We start from the raw sequence: 21,850 nt of genomic DNA, 5'->3' as shown, positions 1-21,850 counted from the left end.
AAATGGTGCCCAAGGCCCACATGCCCAGAAATACTTCCAAGTACCGGCAGTGGGTCACCATTGATGGGCAGAGGGTGGAGGCTCTGCGTGACACAGGAGCCAGTATGACTACTATCAAGAGTCAGCTGGTGTCAGCAGAGCAGATAGTACCTAATACATTCCACCAGGTCAGAGTCGCTGACAATCGCGAGAGTCACCTACCGGTGGCTCTGGTTCCCTTTGAGTGGGGGGGGTCTCTGGTACTCTGAAAGTAGCTGTGAGTCCTGCCATGCCTGTAGATTGTCTGTTAGGCAATGACCTTGACCACACTGCTTGGAAAGAAGTGGAGCTCAGGTCTCACCTGGAGATGTTAGGGTTACCTGAGTGGGTCTGCATGACCACACGGTCCATGGCTGACCGAGAGGGAAGTCAAGGGCATCTGGAGCCTGGAACGATGGCCCAGAGAGCTGCCAGGAGGAGGGACCAGGGGTGCGGGAAACCGGCCCCAGCTGTTCCCACAGTGGCTGACGGGGCTCCTGAGGAGGAGGCTTCCGAGCCAACTGGGGAAGACATTGCCGCCCTAGGTGACTTACCTGAGCTTGCTGGCTGGCAAGTTGAGGGTGGACCCACCAGGGAGGAATTCTGCAAGGCGCAGAAAGAATGTCCCACTCTAGAAGGTTTGAGGAAACAAGCCTCAAACCAGGCAGCCGGCGACGCCTCTGGCGATCACCACCTATATTGGGAGAATGATCTCCTCTACAGTGAGCCTAAGGTTCCGGGCTTTGGGGCAGCACGAATGCTGGTGGTCCCCCAATGTTACCGAACCTTCCTACTGGGTCTGGCTCACGACATTCCCCTGGCAGGACATTTGGGGCAGGGCAAGACCTTTAACAGGCTTGTCACCCACTTTTATTGGCCCAAAATGAGGACACACTCAGACAAGTTCTGCAGATCCTGTCCTACCTGCCAGGCCAGTGGTAAAGCAGGAAAAAGGGTTAAAACCCCCCTGATTCCACTTCCTGTCGTTGGCACCCCCTTTGAAAGGGTGGGCATCAACATTGTTGGTCCCTTGGACCCCAAAACTGCCTTAGGCAACAGGTTCATCCTGGTTTTGGTGGACCATGCCACCCGTTACCCAGAGGCAATCCCTCTGAGGACAGTAACTGCACCGGTGGTGGCCAGAACCCTGATGGGGATATTTACCCGTGTGGGATTCCCCAAGGAAATAGTGTCTGACAGAGGCACTAACTTCATGTCTGCATACATGAAGTCTCTGTGGGATGCGTGTGGTGTAACTTACAAGTTCACCACACCCTATCACCCCCAGTTGAATGGTCTTGTGGAGAGATTCAACAAGACCCTGAAAGGCATGATTGGTGGCCTCCCTGAGGCCATGAGGCGTAAGTGGGACGTCCTCTTACCATGCCTTCTCTTTGCTTACAGAGAGGTCCCCCAGAGAGGGGTAGGGTTCAGTCCCTTTGAACTTCTCTATGGGTACCCTGTCAGGGGACCCTTAAGCATTGTCCAGGAGGGATTGGAGAAAGCTCCAAAGACACCCCCTCAAGATGTGGTCAGCTATATGTTGGCCCTCCGCAACCAGATGACCCGCTTCTGGAAAGAAGCCCAAGATAACCTTGAGGCCAGTCAAGAGGTGATGAAACAATGGTATGACCAGAAGGCCACCCTGGTAGAGTTTCAACCTGGAGACAAAGTGTGGGTAATGGAGCCAGTAGAGCCCAGAGCTCTCCAGGACCGCTGGTCTGGCCCATTTGAAATAAAGGAGCGGAAAGGGGAGGCCACTTACCTAGTGGACCTCAAAACCCCTAGGAATCCCCTAAGGGTGCTCCATGTGAACCGACTAAAAGCTCATTTTGAGAGGTCGGAGATCAACATGCTTCTGGTCACAGATGAAGGAACGGAAGAGGAGAGTGAACCTCTCCCCGACCTCCTCTCTGCCCAAGAAGGTGATGGGTCAGTAAGCGGGGTCATTCTGTCTGACTCCCTGACTCTAAATCAGAAAGGAGACTGTTATGAGCTGTTGGAGCAGTTCTCCCCACTGTTCTCCCTTGCTCCTGGGCTGACCCACCTCTGTGTTCATGATATTGACACCGGTGACAGTCTCCCTGTGAAAAACAAAATTTACAGGTTGTCGGATAAGGTGAAGGCCAGCATCAAGGAGGAGGTCTCCAAGATGTTGACTCTAGGGGTCATTGAGAAATCCAGTAGTCCCTGGGCCAGCCCAGTGGTATTGGTCCCTAAGGCTACTGCCCCAGGTGCGAAGCCAGAACTCCGGTTCTGTGTGGACTACTGGGGTCTCAACTCAGTCACACGGACTGATGCTCACCCCATCCCCCGAGCTGATGAGCTCGTGGACAGGCTAGGCGCTGCCCAGTTCCTGAGTACGTTTGATCTTACTTCAGGGTACTGGCAGATCGGCCTAACTGAGGGGGCCAAGGAAAGATCCGCATTTTCAACCCCGGATGGCCATTACCAGTTCCGGGTGATGCCGTTTGGGTTGAAAAATGCCCCGCTACCTTCCAACGGTTGGTTAACGGGGTCCTAGCTGGCAAGGATGCCTTCTGTGCAGCCTACCTGGATGACATAGCTGTCTACAGTTCCAGCTGGGAGGAACACCTGCTTCACCTCAAGGAGGTGCTTCAGGCCCTGCAACAGGCAGGCCTGACCATCAAGGCCAGTAAGTGCCAGATTGGGCAGGGTTCCGTGGTGAACTTAGGACACCTAGTGGGTGGTGGCAAGGTGCAGCCACTCCAGGCCAAGATTGAAACTATCAAGGCCTGGCAACCACCCCGAACACAGACGGAGGTGAGAGCCTTTCTAGGCCTCACAGGATACTACCGCCGATTTGTCAAGGGCTATGGTACCATTGTAACACCCTTGACAGAACTCACTTCCAAGAAGCAACCTAGGTTGGTGAATTGGACAGAGGCTTGTCAGAAAGCCTTTGACGCCCTGAAGGAAGCCATGTGCACGGCCCCCGTACTCATGGCCCCTGACTACTCCCAGGAATTTATCGTGCAGACAGACGCTTCAGAGCATGGCATAGGGGCAGTCCTAGCACAGCTGAATGAGGAGGGCAGAGATCAACCGGTAATCTTTATTAGCAGAAGGCTATTACCACGGGAACAGAGGTGGAGTGCTATTGAACGAGAAGCTTTTGCTGTGGTCTGGGCACTGAAGAAGCTAAGACCCTACCTGTTTGGGACTCACTTCCGGGTTCAGACAGACCACAGGCCCCTCAGATGGCTCATGCAGATGAGGGGTGAGAATCCAAAACTCTTGAGGTGGTCCATTTCCCTACAGGGGATGGACTTTACGGTGGAACATCGCCCAGGGGTTGACCACGCCAATGCTGATGGTCTCTCCAGGTACTTCCGCCTTAGCGATGAGAGCTCCCAGGAGGTCGGGTAGCTCTCCCCACTTTCAGCTGGGGGGGACACATGTTAGACCTGACAGCCTTAGGGTAGTCACCCCTAACTTTTTGCCTGCCTCCCTCCATTTTTTTGGACACTGTTTTTGCTGGTTTATAGACTCTGCGCACTTTACCACTGCTAACCAGTGCTAAAGTGCATATGCTCTCTCCCTTAAAACATGGTAACCTGGAATCATACCTGATTGAACTATTAATCTGCTTATAAGTCCCTAGTAAGGTGCACTTTATGTGCATAGGGCTGGTAAATTAAATGCTACTAGTGGGCCTGCAGCACTGGTTGTGCCACCCACTTAAGTAGCCCCTTTTTCCTTGTCTCAGGCCTGCCATTGCAAGGCCTGGGTGTGCAGTTTCACTGCCACCTCGACTTGGCATTGAAAAGTACTTGCCAAGCCTAGAACTCCCCTTTTTCTACATATAAGTCACCCTTAAGGTGTGCCCTAGGTAACCCCTAGGGCAGGGTGCTGTGTAGGTAAAAGGCAGGACATGTACCTGTGTAGTTATATGTCCTGGTAGTGTAAAACTCCTAAATTCGTTTTCACACTACTGAGAGGCCTGCTCCCTTCATAGGCTAACATTAGGGCTGCCCTCATACACTGTTGAAGTGGCAGCTGCTGATCTGAAAGGAGCAGGGAGGTCATATTTAGTATGGCCAGAATGGTAATACAAAGTCCTACTGACTGGTGAAGTCGGATTTAATATTACTATTCTAGAAATGCCACTTTTAGAAAGTGAGCATTTCTTTGCACTTAAATCCTTCTGTGCCTTACAATCCACGTCTGGCTGGGCTTGGTTGACAGCTCCTTGTGCATTCACTCAGACACACCCCAAACACAGGGTACTCAGCCTCACTTGCATACATCTGCATTTTGAATGGGTCTTCCTGGGCTGGGAGGGTGGAGGGCCTGCTCTCACACAAAGGACTGCCACACCCCCTACTGGGACCCTGGCAGACAGGAATAAACTGAAAGGGGACCTGGTGCACTTCTTAGCCACTCTTTGAAGTCTCCCCCACTTCAAAGGCACATTTGGGTATAAAACAGGGCCTCTGCCCTACCCCATCAGACACTTGCTGGAGAAGAACCCTGAACCAGAAACTACATCCTGCCAAGAAGAACTGCCTGGCTGCTCAAAGGACTCACCTGTCTGCTTTCTACAAAGGACTGCTGCCTTGCTGTTGCCCTGCTGCCTTGCTGAACTCTTGTCTGGCTGTGAAAGTGCTCTCCAAGGGCTTGGATAGAGCTTGCCTCCTGTTCCCTGAAGTCTCAGGACCAAAAAGACTTCTCTCTTTTACTTGGACGCTCCGTGCGCCGAAAATTTCGACGCACAGCTTGTTTCGCGGCGAGAAAAACGCCGCACACCGACGCTGATCGACGCGACGCTCTTGGGACAATCGAAGATCCGACGCACGGCCTCGCAAGGACAACGCCGCCCGACCTCTAGAGGAGAAATCGACGCGACGCCTGCCGTGAGATCATAATTTCAACGCGCAGCCCCGCAGATCGAAGTCTAGAGGAGAAATCGACGCGACGCCTGCCGTGAGTTCGTAAATTCGACGCGCAGCCCCGCAGATCGACGCACAGCCGGAGAACAAGCAGGAGAATCCACGCACAGACCCGGGACATCTGGTAATCCCCGCGATCCACAGAAAGAGACTGTCCACGCGCCGGAAAACGACGCCCGACTTCCCCGCGTGGAAAATAACGACGCAAGTCCGTGTGTGCTGGGGAGAAATCGACGCACACACCCTTTTTCCACGCACCTCTTCTCTTGTGGCCCTCTGAGGAGATTTTTCCACTCCTAACCAGGTACTTGTGCTTGAAAGAGACTTTTGTTACAGTCTAAAGACTTAAGACACTTTATATCACTTCTCTGTGATATTTCTACAATTTTCCATTGCAACTTTATTCTTTTTGACCTACAATTATCCTGATAAATATTATATATTTTTCTAAACACTGTGTGGTGTATTTTTGTGGTGCTATATGGTGGTATTGTATGATTTATTGCACAAATACTTTACACATTGCCTTCTAAGTTAAGCCTGACTGCTCGTGCCAAGCTACCAGAGGGTGGGCACAGGATAATCTTGGATAGTGTGTGACTTACCCTGACTAGAGTGAGGGCTTTTGCTTGGACAGAGGGTAACCTGACTGCCAACCAAAAACCCCATTTCTAACAGTTCCCTATATAGGAAGAACCTGCAGTGGTCTAGAATCTGCAGAGTACTCTAAGAGGGGGCCATGTGGTTATTGGAGATGTTGTGTCTCAGGTCTGCTGCCTGAAAGTGTGACCGGCGCGTTTCCTTATAAGGGATATGCTCAGTTGTAGGTAATGTTGGAGAGCTGCAGTCTATAGTACGCCCACAAAGGGACATGCTGAGTTTGGGAACTGATGTGCTGGGTTTGGGATTGGAGTTCTTAGTTTGAGACACTACTTATGTTGCAAATGGCCCATGTTCCAGACTCCTATCAGGGAATGTATGTTGGGTGGAACCTTCGTCTTTTGGCACCTGAAATTCTTTGTTTGAGGATCTAATAAGTGGTTGAGTTGGCTTGGGTTGAGACTTGTATCAGAGCAGTAGCTGCCTCTAGGCGCCCATTGGGAACTTACAGTCAATGCTCTTTGTGGTTTTTTTGGGGTTGAGGCTGCAGCTTTCCGGTGTATACGTGGGCATAGTTTAAGTGCTTGAGCGGATAGAAGTCATTGGTTTAGGACTACGATTGGGGTGGGGGTGATGGGCATGAATGCTCCTGATTGATGGAGGTAGTTCAGTTAATGTGTTGTCTGGGACTTATTTTGGTATCGGAGACTGCTGCGTTGATTCCATTGAAGTTAGGACAGTGTGGGTAGGCCTGAAACCCTACTGTCTGAGCTCAGGACTCCTTTTGTTGGACTCATTGCAGGTGATTTCTATTGTGTTGTTTACATCCAAGATGTAAAAAGTATGCATTGCTTACATGCTTATAAATGGCTCTCATCAGTTCCATTGTCTCCAGGGTCTCCTTCTTTCTTGCCTCCAGTTCACTCTTTTCCAGGCTGCAGGTATCCAAATCCTGTAACGAGTAATGACAGCATCAAGCCACGTACGTCTGTGTCAACAACAGACACTGCACTGTTGCATCAAGTACCACACTGTTTTCTGCGCGTATCCCACCTTCTGAGACATATGACCAGGATCTCTCACACCAAGAGCCTAGAAGTTGGCAATGAGCGAGTGAGTGAATGAGCATTAACAAAAGCTAAAGTACACCATTAGTGCATTAGAAAGTAACTGGTTAAATATCACAATTTACCAACAAAGCTGGGCTTCATGACGCACCTCCTTGGCAATGGCTATCGTATGTACAAACTGCAACAACGTCTATGTTTTTGTTTAAATAGTTACTTTAAAGATTGACTTTTATGATAGCACTAATATGATCATGTAGAATGAGAGAAAGTGGAAGAGAGCGAAACACAGTGAGGCAAAGAGAGAGACTGAGAGATATAGAGAGAGAGTTACAAGCTAAAAGAGCCAAAGACACAGAGAGATCAACACAGAGAGAAAAAAAGAGATAGAGAGAGTCACATAGAGGGAGTGAGAGTGAGCGGTAGAGAATGGGTAGAGGCAGAGAGCAGCAGAGCGAGAGAGAAAGAAAGAGCGAGAGACAGGGAGCAGCAGAGGGACAGAAAGAGATAGAAAAAGGGAAACTGCGAGTCAGAAGGAGAACGAGAAATCCAGAGAGAAGGGAAGTGATAGACAAGAGACTGAGTGATTGAGAAAGAAAGAAATAGAAAGGAACAGAGACAGAGCGAGTGACAGACAGCGGATGGAAGAAGGAGAGACAGGGAGAGATGTAAAGAGAGAAAAGGGGAGAAAGAGGAATAGAGACTGAGAGAGCAAATGACAGAGAAACACAGAGGTAGAGAGCTGGATAAAGAGAAATAGAAAGAAACAGAGAAGCAGGGAAAGACAAAGAAACAGAGAGAAAGACAGGGGGACAGAGAGTGATAGAAGGGCAGAAAGGGAGAAAGTGACAGAGAAAGAGACAGGGAGAAATGGCAATAGAGAGAAAGAGGGCAGCAGCCTTTAGTCATTGGGTGCCAGTGCATTGGTTGCATTGGCAGAAGTCTGCTGGGAAAAGCCAAAGCCGATGGAGTGGCTGATGTTGCTCACAATTTACCTTCTTAATTTGCACAAAGTCATATTCAAGCTGTGTGTGTGTACTGACTTCATCCTCGAACCTGAGAGAGAAAGTGAGAGTGAAGGTTATAGACATCTTAGAGGTTAATATTTTCTTTTCCTTTTCTGCTCTGCTTTATTCTTAGGTCATTGCGTTCACTTTAGCAAGCAGAAAAGATACATATGCTAGAAAATAGGGCATTTATTCAAATAAACAGATGAAATGCAAGTGCTACGATATTCAGTCTATGTAATAGAAAACATGGCAGTTTTGGACATGTTAACCTATGCTTGAACTATGATTTTTCAAGTACAGAAGAGCTAAATTGCCAATCTCAGAACATACGATAGCCCATCCTTGGAGAGTGGCTTTCCCATAGACAGATAGGCATAGTGAGAGCAGACAAGCAATGGTATTCCGTCGATGGACAATTAACACCCCACCAATAGAGAGGCATGATGGCAGGATGCAAGCCCTTGACATTCTGTTGGTTGACAGGTGACATCTCAATGGCAGACGGGCATGGTGCCAGGACACACGCACGCACAATGTTTCATTGATGGACAAGTGATATCCCACTGATAGGTATGAGTCAGCGTATGCACCTTCGTCTGTTGTGATTGTGGTGGATGCTGATCACAGGTTGTGTTTGGAAAGAGTGAGCAGAGTTTGTATGTGGGGATTGATGTTGAGCAGCGTTTGTTCAGCTGCGGTTGCATGATAGGTTAAACTGAGTTTGATTTTGAGTTGGATGCTGAGCAAAGATTGTATGTGATATGGATGCTAAGCAGAAGTTGTGCATGGTGGTGGATGTTAAACACATATGAAGTTGAGTCATTTGATGCCTTGATGCTTGGAGGAGTGGGTTCTGTCAGACTGGCAGATGTCAGAAGTCTTTGACAGGTAGAGCCTAGAGTGGTGGTTGGGCTTGGTGATCATCGACGAAAATGGATGAGCAATATTCATTGTCCTTCACATGGAAAAGCGACTGAAATTGCAGCTGATGTGCGGAAGTCTCGAGAAAAAAGGCAGGGTTGCTGCACTCAAGTGCCTCCATGGAAACAATGCTTGTGCCCAGAGGGCTGTGGAATCTGGCATAGATCTTTGTTAACCTTCATGTGTATTAGGGTCTCTCAGAGCTGTGGCCTAGGGGACAACGGCAACTTATTCAGACCCAGCAGGCCATACCATAGTGTAGCCCCGCGCTCTTTCATCAGGACTAAGAATTGATTTACCACTCTTCCCTTGCCGTGAGTGCCTGAAGGTCTTGGATTTTGTCACCCAGGGATCATACACAGTATCTTTCACAGTCCAAGGATCTGGGCCCTTTCCTTTTCTGGTCTATTTCTCAGATTTTATACCTCACCCCTTTTCCTCTGCCCTGACAGCAAAGCAGTTGTTGTTAACGCATACCTGTGGCTCACTTGCCAAATCCTTCGTTTAGAAACTGCTGTCATGGTGACTGGGTGGAACATAGTGTTGGAGGGCTGGAATGCCCCTTCTTAGTGGGCAGGGAAATTGAGTTGTGTTGGGTCACCCCATATTCAACAAGTAATCTCAGTACATCCTCTGTTACCCTGTTTACCATACATAGAAACATAGTCGGTTGTGGACCAAGAAATGGGGTGTCTCCGCCTAGATTCCATACCATGAAGGCCCTATGGAACAGGCTCCCTGGAGACAGATGGTTGGAAACTCGCCCCTATGATTCTAACAATAAACTGAGCGGTACCCATCTTAGATGTTGCGCTCAGGCACCTTGTTATGTGATTTCCTAGTAGCTGTAACTGTTTACGACTACACAAGATTTTCCACACCCTCACAAATGGTGGATAGATGCAAATTGCAATTTGTATTAGCAGGAGTGATAGCTCATTCTTGACGCAGGCATTGTAATTAGGGATAACACTGTGATATTTACCACTGGGCATTTTATTAAACAGCTTTTATGTAATGCAGAGTAATTAACCACTTGTGGTACTTTGCTATTACCATCTCACAGTTGCTTACTGCCACACTTTACCTAATAAGGCATCTTTCCTCTCAAGTCACTTTGCAATTTGACATCTCAGAGTGCTTCCCTTACAATGTTATGTCATGCTAGATTAAGTAATCCAGCTCAACCTTCTCTTTATCCTACACCTAGGCACCCAGTGCAGCGCCACTTTCCTTGCACCCCTTTGCGCCCCACTACCGCTGTCATGTGTGTGCCATTTTTAAAATAGTAGAAGTTGCAGGAATGCAAGACATGACTGGAGCATGGGGCTTTAAGCTCTGCCCCAGGGAGAGAACAAGGAATACAATATTAGTGCATGCATGGGCCCCTTACACAGAATGGGTCACGAGATAAATATTTGTGAACAACGTTCATAAAAGGGGTGCTACTGATTGTGGGACACATGTCTCTGTAGTTGAGCAGAAGATCCCAACCATCTGCAACTCGGAGGAGTGATGTGCCAGACAGTCAAAGGAGGCACTCCTGGCGATGACGTTGGTAGGGGCGACGGGCAATGAGGTATAGTAAATCCTAGCTTTTACAATTAATGATAGTGATGTGGGCATGGAGGCGCGGAGTCATAAGTCCCTAGAATTATAACAAAAACATCTAGGTGCCCCAACTCCGGTTAAAACGACAAACACTATTTGTACATTTCAGCCCATAGTTCGGACTAGGTGTTTAGCTGTAATATTTGATAAATATTTAAATAGGGAAGGGTGTCAGAATCTTGGGCCAGCTCTACTACAATCCCTCTATAAAGATCGAGATAAGCCAACACCTACTTTTTACCACCTATTTTCCCGCCGAAACACAAAAGGTAAACTTTGTTAAAGGCTTTGTTAGCTAGATTGCAAACAGAGATAGAGCATCGGACTCCAGTTCAGGCGAGTGGAAGGGCAAATGTTTATTTTGACTAATTTATGTAATAAGCATAGGGAGGGAATAAAGGGCCCTTTATATTCTTGTTATAAATAGCTGAGGTAAAGAAGAATGGTTTGGCCAAGCTGCAACAAGCCAGCAACGCTTTCTCTATGGTGTATACCGTGCCTTTAACGGCCTTTCCTGAGTTTCTGGTCTCTCTGCATTGTGGACCCTTTAGCTGTATATTTCACTCACCACCTGTTGCTTCAGAATGGCGGATTTTAATCGCCCAATTTCTTTTTTCTCAATTCACCACGGTCACTGAAGTTATTGATGCGGTGTACATTTCCTAACATTCAGCATCAGTGAAACTCCTGGTGCACATTTCACTCGTTTAGAGCTCATCAGGAAAATGCAGAAGGGTCTGTTTGAAAGTAGTTAGATATTTGTACATCATAATGCTTCACTAGGTCTTCATATTACAGATGGAGCTGCACAGCAACATCTCCCCTAGTGCGTGGCCACCAGCTCTGTGGAATAAGAAAAACGTGGTGTGTGGACTCTGAAAAGTTCTGATAAGTTCCTGCTGCAACTGTCTTGGCAAAACTTTCTGAGAAAAGGTTCAAAAGTGGCTTGTTCAGCTATGTAAGCTTGGCGTTTAGACCCTTGTGTGGCAGTACTAATGAGAGACAAGTAGCAGATTTTATATCAAAAATATCCTTATGCACAGCAGTGGCTGGGAAACTCTCCTATTTCAGAAATTAGAGTGCGGTTTCTCAGATGAGACCAATTTTCTGAAATCTGTAATCCCAACATTTGCATGTAATAATGCTATATCACTATCAAGACATTTCTTGATGGTCGCTTGTACCTTGGTCATGCTGTCCTTTGGCAACCTCAGAACTTTAAGGGCTAGTAGAAAAGGAATAGGGTGGGGCAGGGAAGTGATATAGGAACCTCAAAGAGCATTAGTGAGAGGGTACGTGAAGCTTCGTAGGGACACAGAAGAGAGTAAGATGGAACATGCGGGCAGGAGGTAAAGTTGGAGAGAGGAAAGAAGAGAATATGACATTATGCTTTCCTGGATGCTTGTATAGCGCTTGCATTTCTCAAAGGCTGCTTAAAGCTTTGTAGGACAGCGGATGAGAGAAGGACAGTAATAAAGAAGTACTTGCAATGCAATGGGTCTCGCATTCGCTCGAGTAAGAGCTATTAGCGTTGTAGACTCCTAAGTGGACTTTTCTTGCCGCATAAATTGAAAATGAAAAGTAAAACAGTTGACATAAGCGAGCTGATTCAAAGCGCCATAGCCGCCATGAGCATGAGCGCAAAGGAGAGACAAAAAAAAATTGCTTGCAGTTAAACATGCAATTATCCATGTAACAGGGTCGATGGCCAAGGCGGTAACAAAGCTGCCCCAAGTAGGAATAAACGTAAAGCATTTACCAATGATAACAAAGGATTTTTGAAAGGCAAGCCCATGAATGAGTGATAGTGATGAGCTTCCGGTGGTCGTGGTTAAAAGCCCACAGAGAGATTACAACAGGCTGGAGCGCTTGCTCCCTCAACCTAAAAAGGCAGGGGACGAGTGGAACAGAGGGAAGGTTAAGGTTATATTTCACGGTTGTGCTCAACAGTTCTACAGTGCTTATATGTGCCTTAGGCTACTCAAAGCACTAAGGTGGATTAAAAGCCAGACATGATGGACTGGAAAGAAAATGAGGAGACCCTAAAAGGTTAGCCTGCAGATGAAAGATAAAATGATGACAATTGTTATAGTAAAATGAATCAGATGCCATGGAACCTTTAAGAGGATACATTGAGAAAAACATGTGAAATATGAAAACGCTCGGTTATGGGGGAGGGTCCTTTCAGTTATATGGAGAGTAGCTAAGTGCCCCCAGGTATTCAGAATTACTGTGTTGCCATCCACGGTGTCTCCCAATCTCTTCACTTTTCTCATCCGCAGGGACCAGGTCTTTATCAACTTCTATCGTCCTTTCTGCTCGTTCCCGTCCAGTCTTATCTGTTGTGTCTCCTGTGTGTCTCCCGGTCCTAGGATGAGCCTTTTTATCACCTGAATTTTGGTAATTTGTGTCACAGCCTTTTCCAGTTCATGGATGCCCTTACCACTCAATTCTATGTTGTAAATGTGTCTTTATTTACAGCTGAAACCAAGCACAAATACTCAGGTACTAATCTTCCACCCAACTCAGAGCATCTCCTGGCGCTCCTCTGTGCCCCGCATACAGCGGGAGCTCGGATACGTTTTATCCTTCTCTACCAATCTCCCTGTAAACCTCATTCAGGGTCATGTGTGGGTGGAGTGCTTAATTTAATTCCAGCCATTGGTAATTACTCTGGGCAGCATTCCAGTTTATTGTGTTTTGTTTGCTAACTTGCTACTGCAGACAGGAGTCAACAATCATTTGCAAACCAGCCTTGATCCTTCTTCAAAAACAACAGTCCAACCCCAGCGTACAAGCCAGTTCCCTCTGAGTAGGAACACAAGCATCCCCTGATGGGTTTTTCAGCCTTGTTGAGCCTCATCAGCAAGACGCAGTTTGAGTCCTACATCGAACTGACCGACGTTTGGCAACATTCATAGTGTTGGTAACAATGTAAGGCCGTATGATTCCCTCTTATTCTCATAGAAGGCCATTTTATGTATTGACCCAGTTTAAGAATATATGGTAAGATTACTCTTAAGGATAACTCCGGAGTCTAAAGGTGAGAAGATGATGGTTAGGTGGGTGGTTTAAGAAATGCTGAGAGGGGTGATGCAGCAGAAGCTCCTGGGCTTCGTTCCTTGTAGTTTACGTTACTTCTTTTAATATACTCATTGCGAGGCTTCGGTTCACTGAAAACTGCTAAAGACAGGAATTTTTACACCCGATTACTACTGCTAAAGTGACAATTTGACACATAGGGGGTTATTCTAACTTTGGAGGAGTGTTAATCCGTCCCAAAAGTGACGGTAAAGTGACGGATATACCACCAGCCGTATTACGAGTTCCATAGGATATAATGGACTCGTAATACGGCTGGTGGTAAATCCGTCACTTTTCCGTCACTTTTGGGACGGATTAACACCTCCTCCAAAGTTAGAATAACCCCCATATTCATTTTCGATTCGCATTCCTAATATTAGCAACAGTCGCAGGCATCCCTCAGTATCATCTCCTGTGATGGGATATAGTATTTGTAAAGGTTTCTAGCTCACTTCCGCCCCACCCACCCCGCAAGAGAGCCTCAGTGCCCAGGAACCCAGCATAGGTGAGGTAACCAAGCTACTGAGAGGCCCACACTGAATGAGGTGAGCAGAGGGAACAAGGTGCCAGGCTGGCCCGTGTGAGCAGAGGCAGGCAGGGCACGAGAGGCCCTAACGGGAGTCGGTAAACAGAAGTAGGTAAGACACAAGGGTGCAGAGGGTCACAGCAGACTGAGGTAGAGGCCCTCACGTTACTGCAGCCGTCGAGTGTCCCTGAGCGTGGGGTAACCAGTGGGCTCAGAACTCCCGCCAGGATGATATGAGCGGATGTACACCGTAAGGAAGTGTCCCTGAGAAGAAGAGGGGAGTGCAGGTGTGAAGGGGCGTTTAGATATCTGACAGGATGAGGGGAGTCCACGTATGTTTGAAGCAGACGACTGACTATGACTGAGGTAGGCACGGCACATGGGCCCTCTGGCAGGAACAGCTGCACAGGGGAAACATGGAAATGTGGTGGGAGCAGAGGTAGGCAGGATACTGGGCATCGCAGGCAGGATGAGGGGTTCAGAGGTGGGCAGCGTAAAAGGGGTCCTGTGGCATGAACAGCAGTGCGGAGGATCTCTGGCAAGGTGTGCCGTGAAGTTAAGCATTACCCTGATGATCCTTTGGAGGGTGAGGCAAAGAGGCCCTGCCATTCTCTGGCACTGGAGTGTTTCCCTTAATAGCCTCACAGTCGGCAGAGCCATATCTCGCTGTCACACACTTGGCATCACAAGAGTAGAAACGTTTCTGAACTTGAAAAGTGGAGAACAGGTTCTGGGTGGCCTGTTTTCCTAAGGCTTTTCGTGTTTGCATTAGTGGAGGCTGACGGGAGGAGGCGCTGAATGGAAGCACTGTGCACTCTCGCTCCACCTCTCTGCCCTGCCTCTGCCTCTCTCACCTCTTCAACTACCCCTCCCTTTCGCTCAGCCACACCCTCCTTTTACCCGCCTGTCGCCAGCTTTCACTCTTCTTTTTCTCCCCCTGTTCCCCCGACAACCCTTTGCCAACTGTCTTACCCCCGTCTACCCAATCATGGTTAACGTAATATACATAGCGAGTCGCAGAGGTATTGGCAGTAAATAAACTATGTCCCCGCCTCCCGACTACATTTGTGAGTGGGGATCATAATGACAGTAATGGACTTTCGGAATTGGTGACTTCTATGTTTTTTCGTTATTCCCCATCGTTCCCATTTCACTATACATGTATAACTATCTTATTTTCCTTCTTTTGTCTGCGTTCTCTTTCTCAGTGGCAGGCCCTCTCTTCATTGCCTTTTTCACTCCCTCTCACCGCTTCCCGGATTTAGGTGAATTAAGGAGATTTGCAGGTAGTCGTTTGATCTCACACACTTGTAGGCTGGACCGTTTCGGCCCTCCCTCTATTTGCCTTTCAGGGGTCCTGGCTTAAAACGTGACTGACTGTCCAACTCAATCAGGCTTTTCACAACACCAGACCTTTGGTATGCCTCTCTGTTTCCGCAATAGCCAACTGATGGGTCCTATATGCTCAAGGAGGCGATCTAGCATGCTTGGACAGTGCTAATTTGGTGTGGTGTGCTGTGTTGCTGTAGTGCGTCTCCTCATCTACACTGCCCACTGACCTCTATTTGTACACTTCCCAATGAATGTAAGGGCCAGCACTGCCACACACACGATGAAACCCATTACAAGGGTAACCATGGATCAGAGTTCGAACATGTAACACAGAAATACTCAATGTGCTGTTACCCTCACACTGATGATTCTGGGAAACTTCTTGAACGAATATGCAGGTACTGGGCTCGCCTGGTGGGGAGAAAACAGAAGGGGAACACCAGGCGGACCAGGGCGGCAACTTTCCAAGCACTTAATCTCTCACTTTCTCGTGTGCAGGGAGTAGATCTGGATAGAAACCGAGTCATCGCTAGCTAGGACTCTAGGGCTGGAGTTTGTGCTTTAGGAGCCTTTGGAAGCATGAGAGTGGCTTGGACCACGAATCTTTGTTAAAAACTGTGGCCTCTTTAGGCCTAGTATGAGGAGGTGAAATCTTGGCCTATTAAACAGTGTAGTTTCTTCTCTGATTACCAAGCTTTATTCCTCTTCCAAATCTTTCCTCAGTCATGAAGTGTATTTTTTCAGCAGTACCCTCACCTTTGAAAAAAGATATATGTGTTCTGCTCATATCCCCTATCACATTCTTACCCGTTTCACCTATTTGAAAGCCTCTCTGCCTTGTGCATGTTGCTATATAGATTACAATGCCTTCGCTGATTACCATGTCCTTTGTGTAAAAGCACATAGCACACCACTGTCCCTCTGTCTAGGCTGGTGCTGTTTAGTTGCCGATATGTTTTAGCCTTAATCATGACTATAATTTGTGTGCTGCTTATTTCTCACACCTACTCCATCCCACTGCTAGGTGCTGCTCCCAAAGACAAGCTAAGAGTACCCATATGGTCACTGATGTACAACACTAAAATGCTTCCCATATAGCAGCAGTTCCCAATCTGTTTTCTGCGACACCCCGGTGTGCATCAAAACTAGGCAGGGGCGCTGCAAACAGATGCAGACCAAGCACATACGATCTTGCAAAGGGTGCCAATGAGAATTATTTCTTTCGTGCCCCACCCATTTCCCCCTCCACTTAGGCCCATATTTATACTCTGTTTGCGCCGGATTTGCGTAATTTTTTTTTACGCAAATCCTGCACAAACTTAACTCCATATTTATATTTTGGCGCTAGACATGTCTAGCGTCAAAACATTGGAGCTAAAGTAATTTTTTGCTGAAAACGACCTTGCGTCAATGAAATGCAAGGTAGGCGTTCCCGGGCAAAAAATGACTCAAAGGTCCTAGCGCCTTATTTATCCTCCTGTTCAAAAATCACGCACGGGAGGAGGAGGGCCTTAAATAATGGCGCTAAGCATGCTTAGCACCATTATTTAACGCCTGGGTATGGGCAGGCATTAGGGGACCTGTGGGCCTTTTTCCATGGTCAGAGACCATGGATATAGCCCACAGGTGCCCTTCCCTGCCCCCAGGAACACCACCACCCACCCACATCCACCCCTGGAGGACACCTAAGGATGGAGGGACCCATCCCAGGTAAGTCCAGGTAGGTATTTTTATTTTTTTTTCAAAGTGACATAGGGAGGCCTATCTTGGGCCCCCCTACATGGCACGGTGCCCAATGGCCATGCCCAGGGGGGCATGACTCCTGTCTTTACTAACACGGGAGTCATGTCCATGGGGGCTCTGCGTAAAACCATGGCGGAAATGAACAATATATATGTGCATTCCACCCTGCCCCTCGGTACTTAGCTTATCCAGCCAGCCTGTGTATTTAGCCCTTATGCAGTCACCACTCACCGCACATGGCTACACGGCCTCTCTGCGATCTCCGTACTTGACCTCTGCTTCTAATCACCTGGCCTTAAAGTATGTCAGCTTACTGCTTATAACAAATAGCTCCCAACTGTCTTATCCCGTACATTTAAGTACACTTAAGCCACTGGCCAGTGAACTGTCTAAACCTGCATCTGTTTGTCTTCTTTTTATACCTTGTCTGCTCAACTTGCCACCCTGGATCTCGTATTCCCCACAGTCACTTACGTGCTGCTCCTAACTTGCAAAGGCTACCACATGTGTGCTTCCACCACTGTGCTGCTTCCTACTCCTGCATGCACACTATGCGCCCCTACCCCTCAATGTGTGCTGGAAGCAGTACTAGCTCTCTGTAGTGTGCTGGCGATACAAGCCCCTTGTCTAATCAAAAATGTGTGAAGAAGGTTGTGTCGCATCTTTAGTGTAGCTGGAATTAGAACATGTTTAATTTTAGATTTGCTACAGACGAGTATCTCAAGTTGAAAGGGTGTGCTTATAGAAGATTGAGATTGTGATTCCTTCTGTTCTTGGAGTACTTTTAATTTGAACTGAATTTATAAGATTTTGTTATGAATTATCCCGCTAAGTGGCAGATGACATCCCTGAATTAGACCTTATGGTATAACCTTTTCTACTGAGTTGGAGTAAAGAAGAGTACACTATCAGGAATTCAAGCTCTGTGTTCACTTTAAAAGGAAAGATGCATTACTATCTTATCTACTAGTATGCCTTCTACAGGACTTGGTTTACAACAAGCATGTTTAAACTCATGCTAGATAGCTTGAATGCTACAGTGCCTGCTGCAGAGTTATACCCTGCTAGTAACATATTCTCAGGAAAGTATACCATTAAGGTAGCTAAGAGGCTCAGACTGCTGTAGAGATCTTAGAATAATTTGCAGATTTTATGGCAAGACCTGGAGGCTAACATTATGCAATCTCCTTTATTGCCACTACTCACAGCAGCTCCTTTAACGAATTTAGAACATCAGTATTCCAACTCAATATAAACACCGAACCTTCAATCCTCTACCTTCTTTTTTGCTGCTGCTCCTACAGATGTACCGTTGTGAGAGAGTGTTACATGAATTAAATGAATAAGAGTTTAATTACTGCTTGAAAGACTTTATATTATAATTTCAAATGTATTAAATCTCAAAGTTATATCAACAGTGAGTTTTCTAAGTTTATGGTTTCTTTGAGTTGGCTTTTGAGAACTTTGGTTGATTGTTTGGGTATGTAGGTTACTTTTTATTTTTGTAGTTTTGATTATTTCCATGTTGTTTGATGCTTCGTTTCAGTTTATTAGGATTTATCTGTTTGTTATCTATTAGTTGGCGGTTGTTGCGCGCGTCATCAGTTAAGCAACAGGCAGCATGCTCGAGAGCAGTGGTTGCGTGTTGGATGCCTTGCACCACTTTGATGTTGCTTGACAGTTGTTATGTGGCAGGCCGCGTGTAGGACTGAAAGAGTGACTACAATTTTGTTACTTAGCAACTGGTAGCGAGTTGGGCCGCGTACTGCTTGTTAGACACGCATTTAGATTTTAACACACTGTCAGGGAGTTAGCTGATTTTAGCAATAATTCCTGAAAGGTGACAGTCTTGCTACACGGGCACTCTGTGTTTATTTAAATAGCTGTTTCCGATGCACGATGGAAACTTCCTATACAAATACTGGTGACGCTAGTCATGGTGGAAATAAAGGAAGGATTACTTTATGATTTACTTAAAGGAAGGACTAATTTTATAACTTATGGCTGATGATTGGTGAAAGAATTGTGACATCATAAGGCACCCATTTTGGGAAGTTGGGCAACTTCTTTTTGATTACAGTGGAAGTATGTCTTGATAGAAGGTGGTTTGGTTCGCCAGTTACAGCTGACAGTTACTGACAGTTATTCATCGTATCTGAAGGGTTTCAACAGCGGTCAGAAGATTAAGATAGTTCAAAGATAATTTTATTTTTTCTATTGTTAAAAAAAGTATTTTTAGGCTGATTCAGGTTTAGTTATTTAGGTTTAGTTAATAAGTAAAACTTTTAAGGTGAATGAGGACAAGACTCATTTAGTTGATGAAACTTTGACTGAAGAAAGGTTAAAGGTTGCCTTGGATAAGATGACAACTGAAATGGGTAATAGGATGGAAAAAAGATTAGAGGCTATGCTACAAAGTAAGAAAATGGCCTCAGAAGAAGAGACATTTTGGTCAGCAGGTGAAACTTCACAGAAGGAGAAAAGGGGTAAAGTAGTGGAAAACAGGAAACAGCTTTCGATGGATTTAACTCACAATAAGAAAAGGAGATCTCCTTTGGCAGAACCTCATCACTGTCTTAGCACGAGACAAGGTGGTGTAGAGGACTAACAAGGTGAGCAGTTCAAAGGCCCAGAAATAGAGGCACGAGGTATAAAGAGGTGTTGTGAACACACTGTGGTTCAGTGTGATGAGTCCTCAGGGCATGCTGAGGTTGAATTGAGTTGTTCATCAGTTTTTGGCTCAGATGAGGCAGATTATGAGGAGGTTTCTAGGAAATAGGAGAATAAAGAGAATTTGAGAGAAAAAGACAAAGATGTTTTAACTGATCCCATGGGGGATTCTATTTTGACCATTTTTCTATAAGACACCGCTTATCTTCTGAATGGGTGCCAGTGGATCACCTTGCAGATTATGTGCATTATTGGCTCAGGAAACAGATTCCTAAAGAGGTCAAGATCAGACTAAGATCTGAATGTCCTAGGCCATCCTTAAAGGTTAAGGTCACTGCAACCCCAGAGTTGGATTTCAAAATCTTGGCATTCATAGGTAAAGGAGGCCACAATCCTCGTAAGGTTCTTGATAAAGCATTACGGATGTGCCAGGACAGGCTTTTGGATGTCATTGGTCCTTTGACCAAGACATTTGATATTGTAGAAAAGGAACATGAAAGCAAAGAAACTTTGGCTATTGACGAACTACGTCAATGGGAGCAACATGCTGTGTTTTTACTTGGAAACGCAAATACAGCGCTTTCTGTAGAGTGCAGAAAAAGTATATGATGAAAAATAGATCTCAAATTAGTGGATCTTGCAAATAATGAAGCTGGGCCTTCTGCAAAAGGTTTGCTTTTTGGTAATGACTTCATCAAATCTATGTCAAAATTCGTAGGGGCTTATTCATCAAGTCAGAAGTCACAGCATGATATTAAAAATGTTTTTAGTGATTGTGTTTTTGAATGGGCCGGGAGATCAGGGGTTCATTTTCCTGACGGTGGAATGGGAATTTCAAGAGGTTTGTTTTCCCATAGGAAAACACAAGGATCATGGAGATCCTCCAGTTTTTATTGGCAAAGACAGCGTAAAAGAGGATGAGTAGTCGTGGTGAACGACGGATTTGAGGATCAGGTAAGGTCAGACCTTGCTGTGATTCCAATAAAATTGAGCGGCAGACTTACCCAATTTTATCACTATTGGTCAGAGGTAAAAGCAGATTCTTGGGTTCTTCAAGTGGTGAGAGGTTACTGCATAGATTTGTATCAAGGAGCCACATCAGTTCTGGATTCTGAGGGGAGTTCAGTTCAGTGCTAAAAAGCATAATTAGTAGACAGAGAGATGTTGGAGTTGGAAAGAAAAGGTGCAATAGTGGAAGTGTTTCAAGAGCAAGGATGGTTTGTAAGCAATATGTTTCTGGTCAAAAAGAAAAACTAGGGCATGAGGCCAGTAATAAATCTAAGAAGTGTATGCATATGTTACAAGACATTCCACAATCAGGAGATTGGTTGAGTTATTTTGATTTGAAAGATGCTTATTTGACAGTTCCAATTTGGGAACCTCATCAGAGGTATCTCAAATTCATTTGGGGGCGAAAAAATGTGGACATTTGTTTGCCTTCCTCTCGGGCTTTCATTGGCCATGGTGTTTTACGAAAGTTCTACATCCGGTTGTGTCTTTTTTAAGGGAAAGAGGTATCAGATTGATCACTTATCTGGACGATATTCTGATCATGGAATAGAGCAAGTGGAGATTGATGGAGTATACATAAATGATAGTAAATCTACTACAGGGTTTGGGTTTTGTGGTCAACAGGAAGAAAACCAGTGTGGATCCAAGTCAGCAAATTCAGTTTTTAGGTTTCGAGGTGAATACGGTGGAGGGGGTCTTAACACTCCTTAGAAAAAAATTTAAACTGAAAAGAGATTTGAAATATGTTGCAGCAGGATCAGATTTCATTAAGGATGTTAGCCCGAGTGGTTGGTCTTTTGCCTTCCACAATTCAGGCTATTTTTCCAGGATCTTTGAATTATTGGGCCTTACAGAGTTTGAAAGGAATGCCTTTGAGGAGTGGATTGAAATATTCACAGGAGGTTGTTTTCTCACAGAATGCAAGAGAGGAACTCAAATGGTGGTTAAGGAACATGGATGCATGGAATGGGAGAGACATTTTTGGAGAAAGTCCAGATTTATTAATAGAATCAGATGCAAGCTTAGTAGGCTGGGGTGCACGGTGTGGTGCTGTTTAAACAGGAGGCAGTCGGTTGGAGGAGGAGAAGATGATGCTTATAAATTGTCTGAAATTTATGGCAGGTTCTTTTGCCATAAAGAGTTTTGCAAAGGACAAGGTGAAGTGGTCTGTGCTCTTGCAGATGGACAATCTGTCAGCAGTACATTATGTGAACAAACTTGGGGGTACAAAATCAAAGGATTTAGCAGACCTAGCAAAGGTTTTCAGGGAATGTTGTTCAATGAGTGGGATTTGTGTTCAAGCGGAATACATTCCAGGTGTGAGTACTGTGAATGCAGATTGGT

General features: G+C 46.1%; 1 protein-coding gene across 1 annotated transcript in view; it reads right to left on the bottom strand.

The window, feature by feature from the left end:
* The window catches only part of LOC138292221 (keratin, type II cytoskeletal 80-like), a 56,606-nt gene that overhangs the window by 20,550 nt on the left and 14,206 nt on the right, over window positions 1-21,850 (bottom strand). The window contains exons 3-4 of the mRNA XM_069230665.1: window positions 7,594-7,654; window positions 6,388-6,483 (exon numbers count right to left, since the gene is read on the bottom strand). Coding sequence (XP_069086766.1) covers window positions 6,388-6,483; window positions 7,594-7,654 — 157 coding nt within the window. The remainder of the gene's footprint in view (window positions 1-6,387; window positions 6,484-7,593; window positions 7,655-21,850) is intronic.

The sequence above is a fragment of the Pleurodeles waltl genome, chromosome 4_2 (assembly GCF_031143425.1).
Source record: "Pleurodeles waltl isolate 20211129_DDA chromosome 4_2, aPleWal1.hap1.20221129, whole genome shotgun sequence".
NCBI classification, from domain to species: Eukaryota; Metazoa; Chordata; class Amphibia; order Caudata; family Salamandridae; genus Pleurodeles; species Pleurodeles waltl.
This window is presented reverse-complemented; position numbering and strand designations above follow the sequence as displayed.